This window comes from Capra hircus, chromosome 1, assembly GCF_001704415.2.
Source record: "Capra hircus breed San Clemente chromosome 1, ASM170441v1, whole genome shotgun sequence".
Taxonomy (NCBI): Eukaryota; Metazoa; Chordata; class Mammalia; order Artiodactyla; family Bovidae; genus Capra; species Capra hircus.
This window is the reverse complement of record NC_030808.1, coordinates 96,089,557-96,113,352: the sequence shown is the minus strand read 5'-3', so window position 1 is coordinate 96,113,352 and position 23,796 is coordinate 96,089,557. Positions and strand designations below refer to the sequence as shown.

At 37.9% G+C, this 23,796-nt stretch overlaps 1 protein-coding gene across 1 annotated transcript; it reads right to left on the bottom strand.

Annotated features, from left to right (window-relative positions):
* EIF5A2 (eukaryotic translation initiation factor 5A2) lies at positions 1,363-23,796 on the bottom strand. The gene is made up of 5 exons (XM_018047833.1): positions 23,667-23,796; positions 22,809-23,002; positions 22,169-22,273; positions 6,943-7,074; positions 1,363-6,048 (listed from the first exon to the last, which is right to left on the bottom strand). The coding sequence occupies exons 2-5, from the start codon at positions 22,971-22,973 to the stop codon at positions 5,989-5,991; spliced, it is 462 nt and encodes a 153-aa protein (XP_017903322.1). The 5' UTR covers positions 22,974-23,002; positions 23,667-23,796; the 3' UTR covers positions 1,363-5,988.

Here is a 23,796-nt window from a genome sequence, read left to right as displayed (position 1 = left end):
TTTTGGAAAGTTCCATGTATTTGTATTTTTTTTTTCCTCTAAGATTTACCTCAATGATTTGTACAAAATTAAAATGCACTAGAGTGACAACAATTTTAAGTGAAACTCAGACACATCAATGTGAACAAAAAAGGCAGACACACTATCAATATTAATATTATCAATTATCAATATTAGATAAACCTCCATTCTCCCAATTAGAATCTTTGTCAGGGAGCTGATAGTGATTGTGGTTGCCATTCTAAACACTAGGACACAAGTCATTGTGATGCTGTGTAGTACCCATGGGTGGGATCAAAAATTGTTTCAACTGGATTCAAATAACTCACAAATTGGACAATGGATTGATAAAACATTGTAGGAGGGTCCTTTTGAGCTGATACACACCCAGTGATTATAACTGATCCTGCTGAATGTATTGTGGGAATCTATGTTTTAAGTTCCCAGTGGAACACACTTTAGACAGGCAGTACAAGTTCTAAAAGTGGCAATTCCATAGGACATATCCTATTTGGATAGAATATTTGTTTAAATATGAGGTTGGGGTTGGGGGCGTGAAGAAACTCAAGCTGATATGTGACATACAGTTAGTGCCTTTTCACTCTTTTTTCCCTCCCATGCCTAATTCTGGGATACAAGTTATTAGTGTTTGCAAGTGGCAAAAAAGAGTGGGGCTGACGTGTACAAGACTTTAATCTGGTGCTTCTCCCACTGCCGAGTAATGCTTGCTCGATCTCGAGGGTTATGGGTAACAGTAATACTCATCACAGATATGAGGTGACAACTATGCTGGTAGTCTTGGTATGGTCCACACGTCAGGAAGTGAGAGAGATGTTCTAGAATGGTACAGTGGGTAAAAGGAAGAAACTGCTGCACCACCTCAGGATGAATCTGTCCAGATGATGTTGATTAGATATGATGAGAATTGGGAAAAGACTTTGCTTCTGGGACTCATCACACCATTCACATCAGTACAGAAAGCAAACAGCAAGCCTGGTGGGAAGGAACACCTCAGACCCTGATCAGGGGCTGGGACCACTGAACTCTCTTGCATTATGTATCCCTGGAAGAATGCACAGGAAGAGGAGGAAGAGATGTATTTATTCTTGTATCTACAGAATTTTGAACCATGTATTTTATATATTCTAAAAACTATTAAAAACTTAAATATTTTTTTAAAAAGTATATCTAAATCTGGAACTGAAATTTAGAAATTAACATTTCCAGATGTAAAGCTAGGGTGCTGTACAATAAGAACCTAAAAGATAGAAAAACAAACAAAATACAAGTTAGTTTTTAACAGTAGTTAGTTTTCTGGTATGAAAATGTCTCTAGGAATGTATATATACAAGAATAGTATAAGCTATTAACTTTATTAACTTAACTTTTATTTAATATAACTGATGAAGTTAACAGACAAATATATTGTAACAAAAAGTTATAATTGGTAAGTTTACTATCTACATTTTAAAGGATTTCACAATTATTTTAACATAGTCAAAGGCTTAATATATGAATTTTACTCAGTTTTGAAATGTAAAATACACAATTATAATAATACCCATACTACATATCTTACAATTTTAAAGTTTTAGCTAAAACATATGAGTCTCTGCAGGTAAGAGCATGAGTTCTCTTATACCTTATGACAAATAAAATGTATTACTAATAAAGTGCCACTGGATTAGACAATGCCATTTCAACTATTTCCTTTTTGAAGGACAAAAACAGTACAGAGCTAGGAATTTGCATTATTCTTTATAACAAGCACGAGTGCTTATTTATAATAGAGATTAACCACATAAAGGATTCCTCTCAAGATCACAATCATGACTTATGACAAGCTGTGTAGTCACCACTGAATAAAGTTTATATCCAGAGTTTTAAAAAAGTGCAATCTTGAACTATGATAAACTTAAGTCTACCAATATCAAGACATAGTTTTAGGGACTTTATATAAATAAAGGAACTTCTCATTTAATTGTAAAATAAGTTGCAACCTATAATAAGTCAGGAATAGTGGTGGATGGTAAGGCTGGGCAACAAGAATGCTTTTTTAGCAGGTGAAAGCCTGATATGCATTGCTATAAGATCCATCTTTCATGTAAGGAAAACGTGTATAGATACATACAATACTTTTCAGGCACTTGACCTCACTTGGTAGTTATGTTGATGCTCAGATGGTCATTTAATGAAAAAATATTAAATTATATAGAACTTCAAGTCATGTTCCCATAGAACATCTGTGTTCTGTAAGCTAAATCCAAATGTTCCCTGCTAAAATCAAATAATACCATATGCCCAATTCAGAGAAAGAAAATTTAATAAAGTTAATGGATTGAATTTTCTCAATTTTAAGGTTTTTCACAATAAATTTTTCTTAAGCCTTTGTTACCTATTACTTGTCCAAATGCTGGGATGAAAAAAGGCTCGTTTTCATAGTTTTCTAAGAAATATTATCCCTAGATGATATCAGAAAATTTAAAACTGTTGATCAATTAATATTATGCTGTTTATGGAAATATGCTTACAGTTTGTACATATACTGCTTAAGAGTCATATTTTCTTATAATAAATTTGTTACTAGTTCATATACAGAATTCAATCTGTAAACACTTTAATGTACCCCCAAAAGTATTATGAATTTTAATTCTTTTGTTCCTAGACATGTTTTGAGAATCACATTAAAGTTTGGCTCTAAAGCTATCTTTGGGATCCATGCCAAAGGAATGCTTTCAGGTGTATCATTAAGGATAAGGTTCTAAGGTAAGACCACCAAATTCTTTTCTAAAATGAAAAAAATATGGCAAGATTCCAGTATAGATGTTAGCAATGTTCCCATTTTTTTTGAATATTTAGCATGTAGTTTAAGTGTGTAGATATTACAGATTTGTATTTGTATGTATCACTGTATTACAATGTGGGAAAATTTTGCAATATTCTTTCAGGCAGTTAGCTTTAAAATAAGGAAACTTCAGCTCTTAGCACAAACAGCCCTGAGAACAATGCATTCAAATTACAACTAGAAATAATCTAATTGAGAAACTTTAAAATACAAAAACAAATTCTGAAAAAGTTGTAAAAAAAAAAAGTTACCAACATTTGAGGCACTACCAGACTACAGTACTTTTAAGAGTTGGAAGGACTTTGTAAAAAGAACAAACATACAAAGCTATGTGTGCATAAGCACACATGTTGTGCTATAATGAAAAATTGTATCCCCAAATTTTATAGCCTAAACATTTTATTGCAGCATCTCCTATTAAAGATTTCATGCTCCGGCTGCCGGAGAGTTTTGGTAATAGTTATAAAGCATCCATACAGAATTTTGTACCATAAATGGAAATGGATTCAAGAGCTTGCTGCTGCTTCTGCTAAGTCGCTTCAGTCGTGTCCGACTCTGTGCGACCCCATAGACGGCAGCCCACCAGGCTCTCCCGTCCCTGGGATTCTCCAGGCAAGAACACTGGAGTGGGTTGCCATTTCCTTCTCCAATGCAGGAAAGCGAAAAGTGAAAGTGAAGTCGCTCAGTTAGCAACAATTTCAAGTGACTTGACAGCCCTTGCAGGGGAGCATGAAAGAAACATCCTAGTTATGTTTATGATGCAAATACTAAGTCAAAGTAGCAATAATTTGATCTGTTTCAGAGGGTGTACAACTTGGTAGCAAATAAGATATAACAAAGTCTTCACAGTAGAAATAAAATGTGTCGTTCTAGAAAGAAACAAATATTCCACTTGTTAGTATAATACTGTATTTAAGTTGGTGAAATGCCTGCAGACAAAAAGGTATATCACTGTATAATCTATCAACATGACAGTCTACATTCTACAGGTGGTAACTGTGACATTTAACATTTACTACAAAAGAGTACAACAAATACTAGGAATCAACTTTTGATCTTTCTGATGTCAAAAAGAATGAAGTCATTTCTGTTCTATTAAAAAATGTTTCCTGCTTCATTTTAAGACAATTTATAAAGCTTTTCTAAATGAAATATATTGTTCAAGAGAAACAAGTATTGACTTACATGAAAATAAGCAGTCCCGTATCTTTAAAATCTATACCTGTATGTCAGAAGAGTATTTACACTTAATTATAGTACTTGAAGTACTTATGCATAAGTAGCTTTTGCCATTCAATATATGAGTATAGGTGCATTATTATAATTTATATATACTTTGCAATTGAAATATTTTACCTTGCAATTGAAAATATATTTATGTGAAGTTTGATAAATTAGGAAGAACAAGGGCATGCTAATCCAGAATTAATACTAAACCAGAATACTAGTGTAGTTAACTGGGGTCATATAAATGGCCAGCAAGAAGCACAGATTGGTAACTTTCTGGAATTCCTGCAGGTAACGATGCCAACCAGTCACAAGTAAGATACATACCACAGAGTATTAAAAAAACTAAAGCAGTATCTAGTAGATACCTAAATGGAATTCCGGAAATGAAAAAATTTAGCCTAATTACTAATTGTGCTTTAGATGGGCAAAAGCTAAAATGTTATACTAAAAAATGATTAACTATAACATCAATATTTCTTGTGCTTTAGAATTCCTCTTGCATTTCCTTAAAGCATCTTGCTTCTTCTCCAAGTGGTTTTGCTCAGGCCAATACAAGATTTAAAATGTGGGCAAATTAAGTAACTAAAACTGGGATCTTCTGTTCCTAATGCTATTTCCAATCACTGAGTAGACCGATTATACCATCATGCAGATTTTCCTCTAGGTGATAGGGTACAAAGGCCTTTTAGAAGTCAATGTATGATGGGAGAGGTCTTATAATCAGTCTTAGAGAATGAAAGTATTACTGAAATGGTGATTTTGTTCCAAGTTTCACTGCAATATAATGGCTGTTATTGAGTCAAAAGTCCTCACAAACCCTGTGATAATGCCTAGAATTCTGGAAATAGATATATGATCCAAAAGACTGAACAGAAATGTAGCAGAATCACCTAAAATACTTTTAAAATTAATTCAGTTTATAGAAATCTTTCCTAGCTATATTTCATACCAGTAAGTGAATTAAGTCACATGACAACCAGATAAATACATATACTTAAGTTAAATAATAATCATATAAAGTAACTTTTCTTCTATGATTCACTTTCATGTTAGAAAAAAATACATAAATTTAACAAGCATTCCAGATAATTTAAAGTAAGAATTTCCAGTTTTTGTTTAACAAATATTCTGATTTCAAAAAAGAAAGGTCCTATTTTTATGCTGATTACAAAGGCCTCAAATAAAAAGCTACAGCTTTTACCAACACCCTCTGCCACTGTCCTTTGGGCCATCTTTACAATATGACTTGCTAACAGTCACACAACAGTTTAATGCCTCTGTTAACCACAACAAAGTATTAAAATGCCCATAATACAGATTATATTAAGTCTGCCAGAAATTTGGCTAAAAACAGAATGACTGAGGGAACACAGGTGGGCTGCACACGGTTACTAAGATAACTGGCACTTTTGATAACATGATTTTTGTTTAAGGATCTGTACTTGCCACACTCAGGCTGAAATTCTGACAATTCCAATCCATAATCTACTTATTCTATGATATTAAGTTTGAAATCAATGCAGAGCAATTCAACTTAAATGTGATACATCAATACCACTGGATGCTACATTGTTTAAAACCCTGGTTTATTTATCATTTAACTAAAATTCAGGAATGATTTGCTCAAATCACATCTGCTGAAGCTATCTCATCTGTTTCTTGGACTCACATACTGAAAACCACAGGAATGTTATAGTAAAGACACCTACAAAATTAAAAAAAAAAGTTATATATCTCGATTATTTTTTTAAATTACTAATTGCCTACAAAACTAACTCAGCACAATTTCAAAACAACTGAAGAAGAAATGAGGTTGCTTATGAAGGCCATAGCTTTGGTGACAACTTAGAACCAAACTTTAGATCTGTAGTTGATCCAGACCTAAACAGTTTGGTCATGCCTGATGTTCCCATTTATTTGCAGGGCTTTATGGCTACAGCATATTCTTCACTCATTGCACACATGACAGATATCTAGAAGGAAAAAAAAAAGCAGGTAAAAAGTTATTCAAAAGGCAATATCTATATAAGACATATTTAATTCATCATACACTGGATAATTGTGGATCTATTTTTCACCCTGCTTATTTAACTTTTAAAAATTTATTTATTTTTAAATGGAGGATAATTGCTTTTCAATATTGTGTTGGTTCCTGCTTTACATCAAGAGGAATCAGCCATAGGTATACCTATGTCCTCTCCCTGTTGACCCTCCTCCCACCCCTCTAGGTTGTCACAGAACACTGGGTTTGAGCTCCCTGCATCATACAGCAAGTCCCCACTGCTCATCTATTTTGCATGTGGTCATGTATACGTTTCCAAACACACAGAACAGACTTGTGGATACAGTGAGGGAAGGAGATGAGGTGAGTATGTGTGGATGTTTTATACATACTTATTTTGGAAAGAGGCATTCCAAGATCAAATCATCTTTCTATATAGTTTTCTAGAGAAGAATTTCTTAAACTGTGGTTTTTAAAACAATTTCCAGGGAACAGGAGAATAAGAACTATAAATGCAGCAATACTTAGATGTTATACTTCTGAAAGTTATAACAAAGATAAAATAAATCACCTTCACTCTTTAGAATTCCCGTAACATCCTTTCTCATCCTTCAGAATAGTTCAGACTGACCTTCAAAACAAATTTGGGGTTGACAGTGTCTATGTAGTGAAAACTGAACTTTGATACTTTCTTTCAAAATAGGCATGGTAAAAGGTATCCTGGGGAAACTGCCTAGTTCTAGAGTTCCTTTTCAACATTTCAGCAGTATTTAACAGCCGTATTTCTTATAGTATTTTATGCTAACTAATTTAGGTCAAAGCTTTTATAAAATAGCTTAAAAAAAATCTCCCCATAGGTCTTTACCTGTACATCTTCACCTGCATTATATTTTCCTTCTATTTCTTTGCCTAGTTCACCCTCTGGCAGCTTAAGATCCTCACGGACTTCACCAGTTTCTGTTAGCAGGGAAAGGTAACCATCCTGAATGCATATCAGCTATTGAAAGAAATTATATCATTTGCACTGATTAGATTATATTTACTCCTTTGTAATTTTAACATGAATTGCCATTTACATTTATTTGTATAAGTACACAGTAATACATTAAATATGTCTTAGAAATCTTTCAATTTTGGAAAATATGGACTTACCTTAATCTCTTTAATCACTTCAGAGCTGCATGGATACAGTTACTGATTTAACCATTTTTGTATTAATGGGCATAAAAGTTATTTCCAGTTTTTTCATGACTGTAAACAATATGTTTTATAATTTGATTATAAAAAAACTGAAGTGGAAAATTTTTAGTCTCCAGCTCACTGCTAACAACACTAGATTTTTTTAAAGAGGAAAAAATTAGCTTGTTGATGAAATTAATGCAACAAACCCAGTCATCAACCTAACCTGCAAAAAGACATAGTTTTGTTATCATTGAGTTTTTTTCATTACAGGTATGAGGAAACTGGCAGGCCACATTCATTTATTCTAAAAGCAGGTACACCATCAGTGTGCCTAGAATTCCAAGAGGTTTTATGAAAGGCAACCAGCCAGTACGCCGGATGCTAACACTGAGATACACAAAAGGAATCAGAGACATGGTCCCTGGTCCCCTTCAGCCACTATGACATACACAGGGATACCCCAGAGATAGAATGTCACAGCGCTCCTTTATGGTGCCACCGACTTGGGCAGTGGCTTTCCACAGATTTCAGTTTTTACACATGTCTGTAATCTCAAAAACAAAAAGCCACCACAAACACTTTAATCTTTTGGTCACTCAGACATTTGTGAGGTAGCTGGCAGAAAACGGAGGGCACCAGGGGGGCAGGGAGCAAGGAGGCTGAGACAGAAGTGTAACTTTCAGACAACCACAGGCTCACTGTTTTTATTTTAGCTCCTTCAGCAACTCCCTGAGGTAGAACTTGTCAATTTCAAGAGTTAAAAGGTTCCCAGTCCATTAGTGACTGAACCACATAAGCAAATAGTAATATTGGTATTTTGAAATTTATATGGTATTTTATTTTTTATGAGCAATTAATAACATAGCATTCATAAGCCATGGGATGAACTATAAAGCATTTCAAACACAAAAATGTACAGACATTATAAAACGTCTTCTAAAGTATTTGTTTATAAACATTAAAATAAATTGCTATAATAAAATTAAAATTTTCAAAAATAAAACTAAGCTATAGAAAAATAAATTAATAAAAATGAATTATTTGATCTTCTTAAAGAAAAGTCATAAAAGTAATGCAATGAAATCCTTTGTCTTTTACTTAAATTTACTCTTTGTTAACATTTAACCACGTGCTTTTTTTTAATCTCTAGTATATATGGAATATATAAAATGCTTCCATACACATTCTTATATTTTTACTGAACTATTTGAGAGTAAGTTTCAAACATCATGACTCTTCAGCAATAATACTGTGTTCCTCTCAAGAAAAAGGACATACTCTTATATAATCAGTTTATTTTTCAAAATCAGGAAATTCAATATTCAGTTCAGTTCAGTTCAGTCGCTCAGTCGCTCTTTGTGACCCCATGAATCGCACGCAGCACGCCAGGCCTCCCCGTTCATCACCATCTCCCGGAGTTCACTCAGACTCACGTCCATTGAGTCAGTGATGCCATCCAGCCATCTCATCCTGGGTCATCCCCTTCTCCTCCTGCCCCCAATCCGTCCCAGCATCAGAGTTTTTTCCAATGAGTCAACTCTTCTCATGAGGTGGCCAAAGTACTGGAGTTTCAGCTTTAGCATCTTTCCTTCCAAAGAAATCCCAGGGTTGATCTCCTTCAGAGTGGACTGGTTGGATCTCCTTGCAGTCCAAGGGACTCTCAAGAGTCTTCTCCAACACCACAGTTCAAAAGCATCAATTCTTCGGTGCTCAGCCTTCTTCACAGTCCAACTCTCACATCCATACATGACCACCGGAAAAACCATAGCCTTGACTAGACGGACTTTAGTCGGCAAAGTAATGTCTCTGCTTTTGAATATGCTGTCTAGGTTGGTCATAACTTTTCTTCCAAGGAGTAAGCGTCTTTTGATTTCATGGCTGCAGTCACCATCTGCAGTGATTCTGGAGCCCAAAAAAATAAAGTCTGCCACTGTTTCCACTGTTTCCCCATCTATTTCCCATGAAGTGATGGGACCGGATGCCATGATCTTCGTTTTATGAATGTTGAGCTTTAGGCCAACTCTTTTGCTCTCTTCTTTCACTTTCATCAAGAGGCTTTTTAGTTTCTCTTCACGTTCTGCCATAATAGTGGTGTCATCTGCATATCTAAGGTTATTGATATTTCTCCTGGCAATCTTGATTCCAGCTTGTGCATCTTCCAGTCCAGCGTTTCTCATGAGGTACTCTGCACAGAAGTTAAATAAGCAGGGTGACAATATACAGCCTTAACGCATTCCTTTTCCTATGGAACCAGTCTGTTGTTCCATGTCCAGTTCTAACTGTTGCTTCCTGACCTGCATACAGGTTTCTCAAGAGGCAGGTCAGGTGGTCTGGTATTCCCATCTCTTGAAGAATTTTCCACAGTTTATTGTGATCTACACAGTCAAAGGCTTTAGCATAGTCAATAAAGCAGAAATAGATGTTTTTCTGGAACTCTCTTGCTTTTTCCATGATGCAGCGGATGTTGGCAATTTGATCTCTGCTTCCTCTGCCTTTTCTAAAACCAGCTTGAACATCTGGAAGTTCACGGTTCACCTAATGCTGAAGCCTGGCTCGGAGAATTTTGAGCATTACTTTACTAGTGTGTGAGATGAGTGCAATTGTGCGGTAGTGTGAGCATTCTTTGGCATTGCCTTTCTTTGGGATTGGAATGAAAACTGACCTTTTCCAGTCCTGTGGCCACTGCTGAGTTTTCCAAATTTGCTGGCATACTGAGTGCAGCACTTTCACAGCATCATCTTTCAGGATTTGAAACAGCTCAATTGGAATTCCATCACGTCCACTAGCTTTGTTTGTAGTGATGCTTTCTAAGGCCCAGCTGACTTCACATTCCAAGATGTCTGGTTCTAGATTAGTGATCACATCATCATGACTATCTGGGTCATGAAGATCTTTTTTGTACAGTTCTTCTATGTATTCTTGCCACCTCTTCTTAATATCTTCTGCTTCTGTTAGGTCCATGCCATTTCTGTCCTTTATCGAGCCCATCTTTGCATGAAATGTTCCCTTGGTATCTCTAATTTTCTTGAAGAGATCTCTAGTCTTTTCCAATCTGTTGTTTTCCTCTATTTCTTTGCATGATCGCTGAAGAAGGCTTTCTTATCTCTTCTTGCTATTCTTTGGAACTCTGCATTTAGATACCTGTATCTTTCCTTTTCTCCTTTGCTTTTCGCTTCTCTTCTTTCCACAGCTATTTGTTAAGGCCTCCATTTCTTTTCCATGCGGATGGTCTTGATCCCTGTCTCCTGCACAATGTCACGAACCTCATTCCATAACATATTATTCAAAGCTGCAGTATTGTCTTTTTTTCCCTCCCAGCTCCAGGATTGTGCCTGGTATTTTTTTGGCTATCATACCAGTTCAGTCTCTTAATTTGGAACAGCTCCTGATCCTTTGTCTTTCATGACACTTATGTTTTTGACAAGCACAGATTCATTGATTATAGAATGTTTCTTAGTTTGAGTTTGTCAGTTTCTTAATGAATAAGATAGTGCATTTTTGGAAAGATTACTGCATAAACAATATGTCCTCAAGGTATCACATCAAGAGGTAAATAATGTCTATTTCCTATTATTGGTGATATTAACTTTGATCACCTGGCTACAGTATTATCTACCACATTTTTCCACTTTCAAGGTACCATTTCCCCTTTTATAATTTTCAATCTTGTAAAAAAAAAAAGCTAACAGTGTCATTTTTGTATTTCTTTTTTTTTTTTAATTTTTACTTTATTTTGCTTTACAATACTGTATTGGTTTTGCCATACATTGACATGAATCCACCTTGGGTGTACATGAGTTCCCAATCCTGAAACCCAACCCCCCCCCCACCTCCCACCCCATATCATCTGTCTGGATCATCCCCGTGCACCAGCCCCAAGCATTCTGTATCCTGTATCGAACACAGACTGGCGATTCGTTTCTTACATGATAGTATACATGTTTCAGTGCCATTCTCCCACTTTTTTGTGTTTCAAGCTTTTTTCTGTGCAACTTTTTCAATCTTTCCTCAAAGCCCTCTCTGATTCTATAGAGTCAGAAGGAGATGGTAGTAAGGAGACAGTTATAATTCTAAATATTTCCTTCTGATCCTTCACCTTAAGCAAATCTACTCACTGGCTACACTAAAGCCTTTGACTGTGTGGATCACAACAAACTGTAGAAAATTCTTCCAGAGATGGGAATACCAGACCATCTTACCTGCCTCCTGAGAAATCCGTATGCAGGTCAAGAAGTAACAGTTAGAACCTTACATGGAACAATGGACTGTTTCAAAATTGGGAAAGGAGTACATTAAAGCTATATATTGTCACCCTGCTTATTTTTTTTTTCACCCTGCTTATTTAACTTATATGCGGAGTACATCATGCAAAATGCCAGGATGGATGAAGCACAAGCTGGAATCAAGATTGTTGGGAGAAATATCAATAACCTCAGATATGCAGATGACACCACCCTTATGGTAGAAAGTGAAGAGGAACTAAAGAGCCTCTTGATGAAGGTGAAAGAGGAAAGTGAAAAAGCTGACTTAAAACTCAACATTCAAAAGTCAAAGATCATGGCATCTGGTCCCATCACTTCATGGCCAACAGATGGGGAAACAATGGAAACAGTGACAGACTCTACTTTCTTGGGCTCCAAAATCACTGTGGATAGTGACTGCAGCAATGAAATGAGAAGACGGTTGCTCCTTGGAAGAAAAGCTATGACAAACCTAGACAACGTATTGAAAAGCAGAGATGTTACTTTGCCTACAAAGGTCCATATAGTCAAAGCTATGATTTTTCCAATAGTCATGTATGGATGTGAGAGTTGGACCATAAAGAAGGTTGACTGCCAAAGAATTGATCCTTTTGAACTGTGATGTTGGAGAAAGACTATTGAGAGTCCCCTGGACTGCAAGGAGATCAAACCAATCAATCCTAAAAGAAATCAATCCTAAATATTCACTCGAGGGACTGATGCTAAAGCTGAAGCTCTAATTCTTTGGCCACCTGATGTGAAGAGCCAACTTGGTGGAAAAGACCCTCGTGCTGGGAAAGATTGAAGGCAGGAGGAGAAGGGGACAACAGAGGATGAGATGGTTTGATGGCATCACCGACTCAATGGACATGAGTTTGAGGCAAGCTCTGGGAGATGGTGAAGGACAGGAAAGCCTGGTGTGCTGAAAAGAGTCGGACTCAACTGAGCAACTGAACAATACTCATTTGGTAATTCTGAAATGTTATGAACAATTTTTTTTTGGTAGAAAAAGAAATCATTTTGTTAACAGTAAGCAAGGAGACAGGAGAGGGCAGGGTCAGAAAACTTGTAATAGAAGAGTCAATCATGCAGTGGCATACCAAGCTACTGAATGACATCTGAAATTATACCATACCCCCAAAATACTAGTACCAAAATGTGGTATCTATTATTTCCTACTAAAAGAATCCGATGTATGGTGTCATTTCTCTCCATAGGGCTCCTGGATAAAATGGATAATTCCAGGTCCAGAGTAGGAAACATACAAGATGTGAAAGCATGGTGATCCATATCGAAGGGATTCAGGAGCTAACTGAAATAAGGGCCCTCTGGCCAAAGACAGAACAATTTGAGAATGAATAATGATAATAATTACAATATACTAAAACATAAATGTGTTTAAATGCTTGAGTTCAAAGTGGCAAAAAAACATTTCACTGGTCATCTTCAGTAAAAGCCAGAGAACCAACTAATTTTGAAAAGTGGTAATTAAAGGGCAAGAATCAAGTACTTATACTGCCTTTCCTATTATATACTGTTCCAAGGGTAATCAAAAAAGCTAAAGGAAAGTTTCTGTTTATAGAAGTGTTCTAGCTTTTTTTTTTTTTTAAAGAAGAACTGATTATTATTACTTTGTCTTCCCTAGTAAGTTAATGGATTGAGGCAGTTATTACGTATCTAATAACATCACAAAAGAGCAAACTATAAGATTCATTTACTTGATGACTACACAGAACATCACCTTTGGGGTAGTTCTTGTTAAAGAAAAAAGATGAAAAAAAAATCTAAACTAGATCTGTACATTTAATTATCCATTTTCAGAAATATATGGGACAAAGGAACATGTTAAAGAACGAGGAAAATGCAATTAGCATTTTCCTGTGGGAAAGTCTACAGAGCAACGTTCTTCATCAAACAATTGAGAGGGGACACAGAGAGAGCGATAAATAAGGAAGGGAGGAAAGAGAGACTCAAATGCATGTATGAGAGAAGAGAACCTACAAAGCAGATTTAAGAGATACCTCAACCAATTTCAACGTGTGGACTTTATTTAGGTCCTGATTTAGAAAAACTACAAAATAAAAACAATTAACTATCACATCTGAAAAAGCAAAACACAAATACAATTAAGAAAATGTAGATATTGATTGGATATTTGAATACATTAAGGAATTACTAATTTTGGAGGTGCCATAGTTTGCTTTGATCTTGCTCTTTACAGCCCTTACCTTTTAAAAATGTGTATCAAAATATTTGCAGATGAAATGATAAATAACATAATATCTGGAATTAGCTTCAACATAATCAAGAGATAGAGGATACAGGATATAAAAGTAGATGGTGGGGTATAAATGAAGTAAGATTTGCTATGTATTGATAATTTTTTAAGGTGGATGATGGGTATATGAGGTTCATCATATTTTGAAAATGTCTACTATAAGAAGCAAAAAAGAAAATGCTATGGTATATCAGAATTCTAGAAAGAGCACTGTAACCACTAAATAGTTGGAGGCACAGGGAGCTGAGGAAACAAAGCATGAACTGAAAGCAAGTATGTGGGGAAAGCCAGTGACTGAGGATTCTGTCCATTAGTGGTCAGATAAGAATATGAAAAAGGAAAATTATGAGGCAACTTTTTGCCTGTATTTGTATTATTGGTATACAACAACAGAAAGCTGGAGAAGGAATAGCATCACTACAGGTGCCTTCTTAGCCCTAACTTCTGAACTTAATTTTATTTCTCGATATATTTCAAAACAGTCAGACTTTTCGGTAAGACCTCCTTTTTTTCTCCTTCTTCCTTTTCCTCTTCCTCCAGCACTCTCAAGCTACTTCTTCAGAGCTGCTAGTCCCTGGCAGCAGGGGGAGGAGCGGGGGCCTAGGGAGGAGATTGAGCAAGAAGGAACTGAATGCTTGACCACTGTTATCAAACAACACAAGTAAATAACACTGTTATCAACTAGAGTGCTATCTGACCCATCAAGCCATAAAACTGGGTATGCACAGCACCACTTCATCAAGTGGAAGCTGCATATAGGAGACCAACCTGAGCAGGTCCTGAAGGCACAGGCAAGCTGTATGAGACTCAGAAAGTACCTTCTGCAACATCCACCACTTCCCCCTCAACTCATACCAGTGGCTTTGTTGGGGGAGTTCCCTATGAGCAGCTGACTGAAAAATTAAAAAATGCAGAGTGGTTTCTAGATGGTTTTGCATGGTCTGATGAAACTACTCAAAGAGACAGTGAGGATGAGAACTTCATACACTGGACTCAGAAGATAAAGAACTGAAGGTTTAGATTTACACAGATGATGGGCAATGGCTCAGAGTCTGTATGGAAGTTTAACCACACTGAAAGAACAAGATGGGAAAACTGCTGACAATACGGTTTGAGAGAGTGGTACCTGGAGGGGCCTCTCTGAATAGAGAATGTGTCTGTATAAATGCTTATTACCAAGAGGACATGCTACTGAGGAGGCAGATAGTTACGTGACAAGATGATTCTATTGGCGAATGTCACTTAGTTTCTTACTGTAGTCTTCTCAGTCCTTGCTCAATTGGCTTATCAATGACTGGCCATTGTGGCATAAGCTAATTGACACAGGTTTTTTCTCACCAAGGCTGATGTGACCTACAGCCACTACTGACTACAGCTGCTGCTGGTACCTCAGAGCACAGACCAATGCAGAGTCACTGATATGGCACTATTTCCTACGGCAAAGGTCAGGAGCCCAAGGTCAGGGGCAGTGGCCGAGAGGAGCTGCCCCACGTCCAAGGTAAGGAGCAGCAGCTGCGCTTTGCTGGAGCAGCATGAAGAGATACCCCACGTCCAAGGTAAGAGAAACCCAAGTGAGATGGTAGGCACTGAGAGAGGGTATCAGAGGGAGACACACTGAAACCACAATCACAGACAACTAGCCAATCTGATCACACGGACCACAGCCTTGTCTAACTCAATGAAACTAAGCCATGTCCTATGGGGCCACCCAAGACAGGTCATGGTGGAGAGGTCTGACAGAATGTGGTCCACTGGAGAAGGGATGGCAAACCACTTCAGTATTCTTGCCTTGAGAACCCCATGAACAGTATTTAAAAGGCAAAAAGATAGGATACTGAAAGAGGAACTCCCCAGGTTGGTAGGTGCCCAATATGCTAGTGGAGAAATAACTCGAGAAAGAATGAAGGAATGGAGCCAAAGCAAAAAAAAAACCCAATTGCGGATGTGACTGGTGATAGAAGCAAGGTCCAATGCTGTAAAGAGCAATATTTCATAGGAACCTGGAATGTTAGGTCCATGAATCAAAGCAAATTGGAAGTGGTCAAACAAGAGATGGCAAGAGAGAACGTCAACATTCTAGGAATCAGCAAACTAAAATGGACTGGAATGGGTGAGTTTAACTCAGATGACCATTATATCTACTACTGCGGGCAGGAATCCCTCAGAAGAAATGGAGTAGCCATCATGGTCAACAAAAGAGTCTGAAATGCAGTACTTGGATGCAACCTCAAAAACGACAGAATGATCTCTGTTCGTTTCCAAGGCAAACCAGTCAATATCACGGTAATCCAAGTCTATGCCCTGACCAGTAATGCTGAAGAAGCTGTACGGTTCTATGAAGACCTACAAGACCTTCTAGAACTAACACCCAAAAAAGATGTCCTTTTCATTATAGGGGACTGGAATGCAAAAGTAGGAAGTCAAGAAACACCTGGAGTAACAGGCAAATTTGGCCTTGGAATGTGGAATGAAGCAGGGCAAAGGCTAATAGAGTTTTGCAAAGAAAATGCACTGGTCATAGAAAATACCCTCTTCCAACAACACAAGAGAAGACTCTACACATGGACATCACCAGATGGTCAATACCGAAATCAGACTGATTATATTCTTTACAGCCAAAGATGTAGAAGCTCTATACAGTCAGCGAAAACAAGACTGGGTACTGACTGTGGCTCAGATCATGAACTCCTTATTGCCAAATTCAGAGTGAAATTGAAGAAAGTGGAGAAAACCACTAGACCATTCAGGTATGACCTGAATCAAATCCTTTATGACTATACAGTGGAAGTGACAAATAGATTTAAGCGACTAGATCTGATAGAGTGGCTGATGAACTATGGATGGAGGTTCGTGACACTACAGGAATCAGGAATCAAGACCATCCCAAGAAAAGTAAATGCAAAAAAGCAAAATGGCTGTCTGAGGAGGCCTTACAAATAGCTGTAAAAAGAAGGGAAGCAAAAAGTAAAGGAGAAAAGGAAAGATATACCCATTTGAATGCAGAGTTCGAAAGAATAGCAAGAAGAGATAAGAAAGCCTTCCTCAGCAATCAATGCAAAGAAAGAGGAAAACAATAGAATGGGAAAGACTAGAGATCTCTTCAAGAAAATTAGATACCAAGGGAACATTTCATGCAAAGATGGGCTCAATAAAGGACAGAAATGGTATGGACCTAACAGAAGCAGAAGATATTAAGAAGAGGTGGCAAGAATACACAGAAGAACTGTACAGAAAAGATCTTCACGACCCAGATAATCATAATGGTGTGATCACCCACCTAGAGCCAGACATCCTGGAATGTGAAGTCAAGTGGGCCTTAGGAAACATCACTATGAACAAAGCTAGTGGAGGTGATGGAATTCCAGTGGAGCTATTTCAAATCCTGAAAGATGATGCTGTGAAAGTGCTGCACTCAATATGCCAGCAAATTTGGAAAACTGAACAGTGGCCACAGGACTGGAAAAGGTCAGTTTTCATTCCAATCCCAAAGAAAGGCAATGCCAAAGAATGCTCAAACTACTGCACAATTGCACTCATCTCACACGCTAGTAAAGTAATGCTCAAAATTCTCCAAGCCAGGCTTCAGCAATATGTGAACTGTGAACTTCCAGATGTTCAAGCTGGTTTTAGAAAAGGCAGAGGAAGCAGAGATCAAATTGCCAACATCCGCTGGATCATGGAAAAAGCAAGATCTATTTCTGCTTTATTGACTATGCCAAAGCCTTTGACTGTGTGGATCACAATAAACTTGAAAATTCTGAAAGAGATGGGAATACCAGACTACCTGACCTGCCTCTTGAGAAACCTGTATGCAGGTCAGGAAGCCACAGTTAGAACTGGACATGGAACAACAGACTGGTTCCAAATAGGAAAAGGAGTCCATCAAGGCTGTATATTGTCACCCTGCTTATTTAACTTATATGCAGAGTACCCCATGAGAAACTCTGGGCTGGATGAAGCACAAGCTGGAATCAAGATTGCCGGGAAAAATATCAATAACCTCAGATATGCAGATGACACCACCCTATGGCATAAAGTGAACAAGAGCTAAATAGCCTCTTGATGAAAGTGAAAGAAGAGAGTGAAAAAGTTGGCTTAAAGCTAAACATTCAGAAAATGAAGATCATGGCATCTAGTCCCATCAGTTCATGGCAAATAGATGGGGAAACAGTGTCAGACTTTATTTTGGGGGGCTCCAAAATCACTGCAGATGGTGACTGCAGCCGTGAAATTAAAAGACGCTTACTCCTTGGAAGAAAAGTTATGACCAACCTAGACAGCATATTAAAAAGCAAAGACTTACTTTGTTAACAAAGGTCCATCTAGTCAAGGCTATGGTTTTTCCAGTGGTCATGTATGGATGTGAGAGTTGGAGTATAAAGAAAGCTGAGTGCCAAGGAATTGATGCTTTTGAACTGTGGTGTTGGAGAAGACTCTTGAGAGTCCCTTGGACTGCAAGGAGATCCAACCAGTCCATCCTAAAAGGAATCAGTCCTGGGTGTTCATTGGAGGGACTGATGTTGAAGCTGAAACTCCAGTACTTTGGCCACCTGATGCAAAGAGCTGACTCATTTGAGAAGACTCTGATGCTGGGAAAGATTGAGGGCAGGAGGAGAAGGGGACGGCAGAGGGTAAGATGGTTGGATGGCATCACCGACTCAATGGACATGGGTTTGGGTGGACTCCGGGTGATGGACAGGGAGGCCTGGCATGCTGCAGTTCATGGGGTCGCAAAGAGTCTAACACGACTGGGCGACTGAACTGAACCTCGGGCAAAGAGCCAGCTGCCTGGTGATAGTATATTCCCTCCGTCATGGAAGAGGCAGCAGTTTGTGCTCACTGCAATATATTCTTACTTTACATATAAATTTGCCTTTGCTGCCTGCAGTGCTTCTGCTGAAATCTCATCTGTGGATTTATAAACTGTCACATTCCTTCAGTACCTCACACAGTATCATTTCTGGTTAAAAAATTCATTTGACAGGCGAAATAGACAGCAGGACAACGCTCAGAGGATTCACTGCTCCATGTACTCCCATCATTCTGAGTTTGCATTGGCCTACTCATCTTTGCCACCTGCTGGACAATGCAGGCCTGGGTGCTGTTTTACAAGTTACAATATATTCCAATATATGGTACTATTTCTCCCAAGGTAAAATACACAGGCCTAGGAACCAAAGGTAGAAGGCTCTTCTCACTATTACTCTCACTGACTCTGTAGTAAAATATGTTTCTTCTCCCTGAAATACTGGGATCTGCTGATTTATAGGGTTTTTATTCCAAAGAAACACTGCTTCTACCAGGGAACACAAAGATTCCACAAACAGGTTAAAAAGTATAAAAAGACTTCAAACACAGAGAACTCACTGCATCATTGTTTTCTTTGTTGTTCTATTTTAAGTTGCAACAACAAAATTCAACTCCTTATACAAAAGGCATACACTTATTTGAAGAGTATACTAGGATTTAATATTCATCGTTTTGGAAATTCACCAATAATCCAAAGATACACAATCTATACTTTAACATGTCCTGTAGTGATTAGCTTTCCTTCTGAAAAATGATCTTTAAATGACAGATAAAACTTTAGTGAATGACAAAAATGTATTTAACTTGTGGTGTGGTGCACAGGAACACAGAACTTTCTAAAGCAATATGATTCAAGGGAGTAGCAGAGTTTAAACAAGCGTTTCTAAAGAGTCTGGGGAATCCCAAAAGTGTTTAAGTGTATTTATATTTTACACTATCAGTGAGCCCCACACAACCATAACTAGTTTTGAGAGAAAGGATAGAAATGAGCAATTCCAGCTACATCTTGGAATGGAATTCAGGGGACAATTTTTCTTTCATTTTGAATTTATTTTAAAATACATAAAAATATAAATACTTTTCTTTTCTTAAACAAAGATTTACCTTTTAATTATTATAATGAATACACATACACTTATGTATATATTTCACTTCAGCTGACTGCCAAACTGGCACTTGAAATACTGAATTCAGCAAACACAAACGACTACAAGTAGCCAAAGAATAAGTAGAAACTGAATCAAGCCACTTGGATAGTGAAGACCACCATAGCACAATGAATATAACTGGAAAGGTTCATCGAACTAATTTTTTAAATTAACAGAAATAAGTATTCTATGCTGACTTGATAAAGAAGGGGTGTGATCACTGAGTGCTCACTCTGCAAGGCACTGTTCTAAGAATTAACTAATTAATCCTTACAGTGATTCCATGAGGAGTTTATTATTATCCTTATTTTACAAAAAGGCAGATGAGAGATTAAATAACTCGTCAACAAACGCCATGTAATTAGTAGATGGCAAAGAAAGGATCTAATCCTAACACTGTTAGGCCTGAGCCATTTTCTTACCAGCTCTGCAACACAGACTATATACCAAAGGCTGGGACTACAGTGAACCATGTGAGGCACTTGTTTTGGGTGCAAAATTTAAGGTGGTGTGCATGTGCACACAAACACACAAAACCCTCAGTGATCAGGTTAAGGTAGTATTTTAAAAAATTAAAATGCAAAAATTCTATAATGAACAAATTTTCAGACAAGATCAGAATTTCTGATTTTTCCCTTCTGACTTAGGCCCCTATGTGGCTTGGCATTGTTACTGGTCTTGTCTTTATGCAAAATTTGTGCTTGAGGCAAGTGGTTTACTAATCTCATTTCCCTCATTCTAGTTCTGGTCCTGCCAAAATACAACTCAAACCAAAATTTTCCTTTATGTTAATCCTGAGTTCTAATCAATGATTGGCTAATTTGATCACAGTGGTAGTCATCTGAACTACTGATACTATTTTTCTGAAACACTCAAAGGCAAAAGCATTATATACTGAATGAATGTTAATGGATATTGCATATTCAAAGCATTCACATGTTAACGATGAAAACAGAAATTCATTTTTGGCAAAAGAAAATTCTATGCTTAGCTTTAGTTGGCTGTACCATCCTTACCTCATTGAATGACCATGTATGCATTTAACAAATGTTTACCAAGCACCCAGAGTCAGATATGACTGAAGCGACTCAGTAGCAGCAGCAGCACTGTATGCAATGTCTAAATTAAGTACTCCAAGAATAAGTGATTAAGTGACGTTTTTATACAGGAAAAACTACTTTGGAGCATATATCTAATTAAGAGGTAATTAGGGGTACATTTTCTCATTTAATCTTCATATTATCCCTTCTTTGTAGATACGAAGACGGAGGCTTAGAAAGGTTGCATAATTTGTCCAAGATCACCTAGCTTGAAAGTGGCAGGACTAGATCGAAACTCACATCTGCCTGACTTAAAAAAAACTTTCTATTATTCTACTAAGACAATTCAAATTTCTACAGACTTTTAAACAACAATAGAAAACATTTATTAAGAGGGAAAATGAAAATGTAAAACTGCTTACTAGATTAAAATTGTGTAAAAATATGTTTACATGTGGACAAAAACTAAAAGGAAATCATCGTATATTGCAGTTAATGGTAATATTCTTTAAAAATTATAAACACAATATAAGGTATGGAAAGAAATCAGTTTAAATTGGGTAAAACAAATTGAGCATCACATTTGTATTTTTCACTAAGTAAAATGAAAAGAAAAGAGTTCTATATATAGCATGCTTGATAAAGAAATTAAAGACTTTCAAGAAAGACTTTAGTTATGATTAATCTGAGTTCCCACATCCTATGAGGTCAGTGGTTTAGTTACTATCAATACTCCAAACAAGAAAATGCTATCATGTTTATGACTTATCCAAATGTATAACTGGAACTAAAAGTTGCAGTTTATACCTATAATTTCACAGCATGGTCACTGAACATAAATAAAACAACTAGGAAGCTTTTTTTTAAATTTCCTTCACCTTATTCAGTGACCATACACTTTATCCTTTGCATTCATGGCTTTCAACTTATTTCCCTATTTAAGGACACCAAATTCTGACACTCATTGATACATACAAACTTGGTTGTTGGAACATGAATTCCAGAAATTTCTTGAGAATCTTAGGTCTGGTAAGGTTAAAAAAAAAAAAATACCCAGAAGGGAATTATTTAAACTTAAAATAATTTACAGCAAAGAGAACAGTAATTTTACTAAACATTGGACTCACAATATGGAGTCATGTGATCTGAAAAACAGGAAGTGTTCAAATTTTTTAAATGCAAGAATGTTAAAGGGCAAACTAGCAGTCATCCTAGATAAAGTACAAGCGTTAAATAGCACGATATTTCTCCCATTTCTAAGATAAGCAGTACCTAATAATGGGTTAGAAAAACCTACAAAACTACTTGTGGGTTTTATTAAATTACAACTGACAGTAGAAAGTATTTGCACCTTTAGGAAACAAGCAGTATTTTAAAGGAAATTAATACTTACTTGATAATCACTTCTCTTAATATTTGGAACATCCATGTTGTGAGTAGAAGGGCAAATATCTTCATACTTTTTGCCCGTGAAAATATCAATTCCAACAAGGTGAACCTAACAGAAGGGAGAACAGGAAATCTGTTTAATCTTTGCCAAGATATCACTCATTACATACACAGAAGCATAATACCAATGCTGATTATGACAGATTCTTTCTCCTTCCAAGGTCATCTAATTTTACTTTCTTAAAAAAAAAAAAAAGCAGTGATCATACAACTGAGAAGCAGTGAACAACTAAACAGTATCATGACATATCAAGACCCAATATCATACAGTCTAGTAACTCAATCATAAAAGTGCTTAAGAAAAATTCCTTAGAATGATGTTAGAACAGGTTTTCTCATTTGTAAAACAGATTGCCTAAGTCACTAGGATTCAGGAAAGTTTCAATTCCCAGTTAATGAAACATTATTAGGGCCCAAGAAGGAAATGCTACCTTTCAGTATTCAAATAGCTGATCACCCAGTAACTGTGGGAAGAAAAAAAATATCTGTTCTTATACACTTCTAAGTTCAGAAACCTCATGTTCTGTAATGGAATACAAGTGATCAAAACCCCAACGCCAAGGCAGACCAGAAAGGGGATTTACCTTGGCATGACCGTGCTTTCCAGTTTTGGAAGTTGACATCTCCACTATCTTGCATGGTCGTCCTTTGAGCACCACGAAGCCGTTTTTGCGCAGGGCGGAACACTGCATAGGGTAAGTGCTGGAAGCCCCAGCATCTCCAGTAGTGAAATCAATTTCATCCGCCATGGTGGGCTGGGGAGATTCCTCTGAGGGTACTATGCAAAAAGTTTGTTTGGTTTTTAACAACTAGCATGCAAGCAGGGAAACGCCTCATTTCGGACAAGTTACGAGCCAAGCATCATGGATCTATTATTTCTGCATTTATAGAACACCCACCCGGAATAGTAGGCACTTTTTAACTCCGGCCTTGCAAACTTTTCCATCCTTTGGTGGGGAGGTGGGAGAGAAGTCGCAGCAGAGCTCGCTGGGGTTGGGGAATACCCGCCGAGGGCGCTCACCCGCTCGGGGGGCAGCAAATCCCGGCCCCCACCGTCCCACCGCCGGACGACCTTCCCGTACCACGCCGCCCGGCCCTCCGCCGCCGCCCGGATCCTCAGTGCGGGGGACCCAGCCCAGGCCGCACATCCCTGCGAAGGATGGGGATAACAGGACCTGGCCTCAGCACCTGGCCCTCGGGCAGTGGGCGCACACTTCTCCCTCCAGCCTGCAGCGGCGTCACTTCGACCTCTCAGACACCCTCTGTCCTGCCGACATCCCCGGCCCGGCGCCTCACGGGCCTGAGCCCTGGCGGGTCCCGCGCTCGCCTCGGTCCCCCATCCATCCTTCCTCCTCTTCTTGGTCGGGGCTCGGCTCTGGCTGCCTACCCCAGCCCTTCCTCGCTCCGGTCGCAGCCCCACCACCTTTTCCCCGAGTCTTCACCTTTCAGAAGGTAAAGAGAGCCTTTTGCCTGCGCACCCGCGCCGGTCCCGCACAGCTGCGGCGGCGGCAGCTGTGGCGGCCGCGGCAGTTCCAAGAGACGGGGCGGGGCCGCCACACTTTCCACACCCCG

Coding starts and splice junctions, on each gene's coding strand:
- EIF5A2 (XM_018047833.1), bottom strand. CDS start 22,973: ATGGCGGATGAAATTGATTTCACTACTGGAGATGCTGGGGCTTCCAGC. Junction 22,274..22,808: donor GAAAGCACGGTCATGCCAAG/GTAAATCCCCTT, acceptor CCCTTCTGTTAG/GTTCACCTTGTTGGAATTGA. Junction 7,075..22,168: donor TTAAGAGAAGTGATTATCAA/GTAAGTATTAAT, acceptor TTCTTTCAATAG/CTGATATGCATTCAGGATGG.